The sequence below is a fragment of the Pestalotiopsis fici genome (genome assembly GCF_000516985.1).
Source record: "Pestalotiopsis fici W106-1 unplaced genomic scaffold PFICI_Scf_3, whole genome shotgun sequence".
NCBI classification, from domain to species: Eukaryota; Fungi; Ascomycota; class Sordariomycetes; order Amphisphaeriales; family Sporocadaceae; genus Pestalotiopsis; species Pestalotiopsis fici.
The window spans coordinates 4,941,663-4,945,913 of record NW_006917093.1 but is presented as its reverse complement, the minus strand read 5'-3'; the positions used below and the strand labels follow the sequence as shown (position 1 = coordinate 4,945,913).

The 4,251-nt window shown below is 49.7% G+C and overlaps 1 protein-coding gene across 1 annotated transcript; it reads left to right on the top strand.

The window, feature by feature from the left end:
• Positions 1-749: 749 nt before the first annotated feature.
• On the top strand, positions 750-1,049 carry PFICI_05629 (uncharacterized protein; the record flags this gene model as incomplete). The annotated part of the gene is made up of 1 exon (XM_007834210.1): positions 750-1,049. One exon carries the CDS (start codon positions 750-752, stop codon positions 1,047-1,049), a length of 300 nt encoding a protein of 99 aa, XP_007832401.1.
• Positions 1,050-4,251: the final 3,202 nt, after the last annotated feature.

Sequence of the window (4,251 nt, the reverse complement as noted above, 5' to 3'; positions counted from 1 at the left end):
GGTCAGTAGTATCACTTTGGTCTATCAATGACTTGGCTTAAATGTTTACGCCTTCAAGAAAGAAAGAAATTTGCGTCTCGCCTCACTCTCCTGCAATTTTAGCGTAGATTGGCAAGCATGGCGATTAGCAATATGAGCTCCACCCACGTTCATATTTTGTTAATATTCTTGGTTGTAATTATAAAACCGGAGATGATTGGACGCGCCAGGGAAGACTCCCATGCTTGATGCCAAAACCTCGAATCCAGGGTACATCGTCTTTGACCTAGCATCGAGCATATCTTCACGAGACAGCTCACAAGTTAGATTGGCCGATACTCTGCGACGATATAAAAGTGACGGAACGAAATCAGATGGTAAGAGACGAGATAAGCCCAGACGATTGGCACTCACAAGAAAGAGGGAGACACAGACTTCGAAGAGGCCTATTGACCCCCACCTTACAGTAGTGCCAATCAATTCTGCTGGGTTGGCTGAAAGGTTGCATTGCCAGTAGAATACTTTTCTTGGACAGGAGGTCATCCATGTAGTGGTACTTGGAAATGTTGGCGGCGGCGAGACGCGCTAACTGCATAGAAAGTTCCGTTGCGAGCAGGCAAAAAGGTCAAGAATCAATGGACCGGCAGCTTTCTCGGTCGGCTCACACGAGTCATCGAGCTAAAGAGAAAGAAAAAAAAATAGTATGCCAATATGTTTCTTTGGTCTCTCGCTTCCCAATTGTGCGTGGTGTTCGCAGCAAGCCACTCACGATGCACGAAAGCCACGATGCAAGGCGGACTATTATCCAGCCCATCATCCATACTCACCCAACCTGCTACGTACAGATTCTCAGCTTCGAGAGAACACCCCAGTATGCGCTGGCATGGACCCCTGCTTTTGAGCGAATGAACGGACCTGAGTTCTCAACACTAGTCATGGTATGGCGCCAAGAAATGCACAACATGAGAGAGCGAACCGAGAGATCTCATGTCGGGCGACCTGTGCGCGCGGGCAAGCGATTTCGCGCTGGCGGACACATTGGTGCGATGCACATAGCTCAGGTAGATTAGCACTGCATACCTGCACCAAGGTACATAGATCCATGCATGGCTTGTTGGCAGTATGTACATAGTTTCGACTCTGCAGAATATGCGTGCGTAGCGGTACCGTCGGGAAGACCCACGAGTCAAGTCAAATCATGCTAAGAACGCCCAAAGCGTTTCCGAACCTTGACTGGTTCGCGACTATTTCCACGCCAAAGGGCAGATCTGTATGGGAGGGAAAAAAAAAAAAAAAGTTGACCTCGGCCGGTTCAGCAGCTAACCTATCGAACCTATCTGTCTACCTATCTCATGGCGCGATCTGGTCCGAAGTTCGAAATCAAACATCTTCGCCGCACTTTTGTTATCGTGTTACCGTAAATATTGTGACACATCGTTACCGCCGGAGCTCCGAGATCTCGAGTCTTATATGCGGTACGTTCATTCTTGTACCCTCTAGCTGTGCCGCATCTAAGCAAGCTGCTAAAGGCAATCAGTAGGACGTACAAAGAATACAATACCAAACGCCCATCACGTTATCAAATGGTCCAGGGGCAAGAAATGCCCCATGTTCCTCATCACAGAGTATAATAATTACATTTCTTATTTATTTCTTGGTTCTAGGATGTTTTATTTAATACATCTTTTTTTTTTCTCAAGGAAAAGCTATTGCTAGCTGCCGCTAGAGTTCCATAATAATTAAGACATTCTTTTTTTTTTCTCTGTTCGGAAGTATTGTAGAACCCACCGCCTTTTCGCTGGTCTCCGTCATTCAAGGGTTGAGGCAAATATACCCAGGTACTAATATATGTACGTAGTATTTTGGGGGCCACGCGCCAGTGCGCTTCACGCTCCAATCCCTTGCCAAACCTGCCAATGCCAACAACCATGTTTCGCCGCACAACCGCACCAGCGCACCTGTGCTGTGGCGTTATGGAGACAGACAGCCAGACAGCCAGACAGAGAGGAGGCTCCATGCGGCCAGCTAACGGGTACCTAGCTGCTAGGCAAGTAGTGGATCCCCTTTGCTGGAGAAAAAAAGCAAGAGGGGGGAGTGAGGGAGCGACGGGAGGCAAGAAAGGAAGAATTCAGATTGAATTTTGCCATGTACCTAGGTAGGCATCCACCAGAAGACGACGAGGTGGACACTCGGGCAGAGCGTGTGCATCTCAGAAACGAGCCAGCTGGCATAGTAAACTGCACGAACGACGATAATGTTTGGTGGTCAGTGGACACTTGCCTAGCTGGCCGTTGAAGAGATCTCCGCCTCTGCATGCAGCATCCCTTGGTCCCTTCAGGTGGAGGTCGACAACCCTTCTTTTCTCTCTCTTTCGCCTTGGACGCTCTGTCTGCACGTACGCACGTACGCACGACTCCAGCAATGAGGCTGCCCGACATTCAGCTTCGTTGTGGGCCCCCCATCTTGTGTAACCCTCTGGGTGGCATGGCATGCTCGCTGGCTGGGTCAGGCTTCGTTCACACCTCGAATTCCATGCTTCGATCAGGCTTCTAGCGAACGGGTCTTGTACACCATGAGCTTTCGAACCTCACCTTGCTCACCAGTCCCAGCGACAGCCAGCAGCGAGCATCCAGCAGCCAGCAACCAGCAGTAAGCAGCAGGCCCCTTTGCGGAAACCTCATCACTCCACTTACCACATGGCCCTAAACCCAAGATTGTCATTCAAGCTTTCCTGAGCCCCAATGCTACCTATGTCAGACGCTCTGTAACTCTCTGCGTTTTCCACCAGTGTCATCCCCACGAACCACCAACCCTTCATCGCAGAACAATTGGCACACTTGCGATACTAGTACACCCAGAACGTTGGTGCACTCACCTACCGCTCGACGGTAAATCCCCCCCGCTCCCCCTTGTCCTCGGAAACATCCATCCTATGCGACGTTTCCTTGCATCTTAGCAGTCAACGACTTCAGATCTACCGTCAAATCGGAACGTTGGATTCAGTCCCGACGCATCGCCTTGATTTCACCCCCCGATGTTCGCTTGGTTTTCGATGGAGAGACAGAGAAGAGGGGGGGAAGACAATGGGAAGGGAGCTCAAGCTTGGCTTCTCACCCCCCATCTTCCCTGTCAAAAGTCACTCATCCACCCTATGCAGCTAGGTACCATGTAGTGTAGTATTGTATGCTGCGTGAGTTGCAAGGGCTTGCGTGCATCAATCCCCGTCTTTTACGGTGGGCCAGAGGTCCCTGGATTTTTCTTATTTTTTTTTATTTCCCCCCTCTAAACCGTCTCTGAGCCTAGGTAAGCGAATTGTGGTAAAAAAGTCATTAGCAATATAGAGAACTTCTGCCATCCATTGAAGCGCTATTCTGACTTTTCTCTAGGTTCTAGCAGTCTCGTGTTAAGCGGCAGCTCGCAAAGCACTCAATGAGCAATATATGCCTCCGAAGGTCCCGAACTTCAGAGCAACAGAGTTTTTCCTCCCCTCCAACCACCTCACAAAACTGATTATTTTTCACGACTCTGATCACCAACGTCATCACACATTTGTGATTCCAGTGCGATCAAGGGTCATACTGCCGCTTTTCCTCTTCCGTGATGCAGCCATGACCCGACTCTAGCCTGGACAGGGGTTTGTGATGCCTCATTGGGCACCCCCACCTACACAACTCGTCCTTTTTTGAATTGATGCAGGCAAGCAAGCAAGTAGGTTCGTAGGTACGGAAAGCATAGTATTGCTCTCTCTCTCTCTCTCTCTGGCGCCGAGTTCGCGCCGATGGATGAATGCATGAATATCCCCATCCGCTGCCATATCCTTTCGATGCCTACACAGCAGGGACGGCAGAAACTAGCTGGTATTCAACAGTCGCAGTCCTACAGGACGAAACTGCCGCTGACTGTTTGCTCCGGAATGATTCAGACAACACGATACCTACCTACCGCGCGGTGTCGGGGTCTGTCGGCATCGTTGACTTGCCCGAAGGAGCAAAGCCCGGTAGCGATTTATTCCGTCTCTCGCCAACAACACAATACTAGCAAGTACAGATTACACACCCTCGTCAGCCATTCAGTCGGGTATGAACTCCATTGCACAGATGAATTCTTGCATTGTCCTCATTCGAGGTATAATAAAGTTAGGTATTACTACATGTGCCGGCGGCAACTGCCTGCCAATATGTCTGATGTCTTTGTTTTAGGGAATATTCTGCCTCAAGTTGGCAGCTTAAAGTCATGACACTTTTTAACATCTCCTGGGATTTCCCCCCCCCC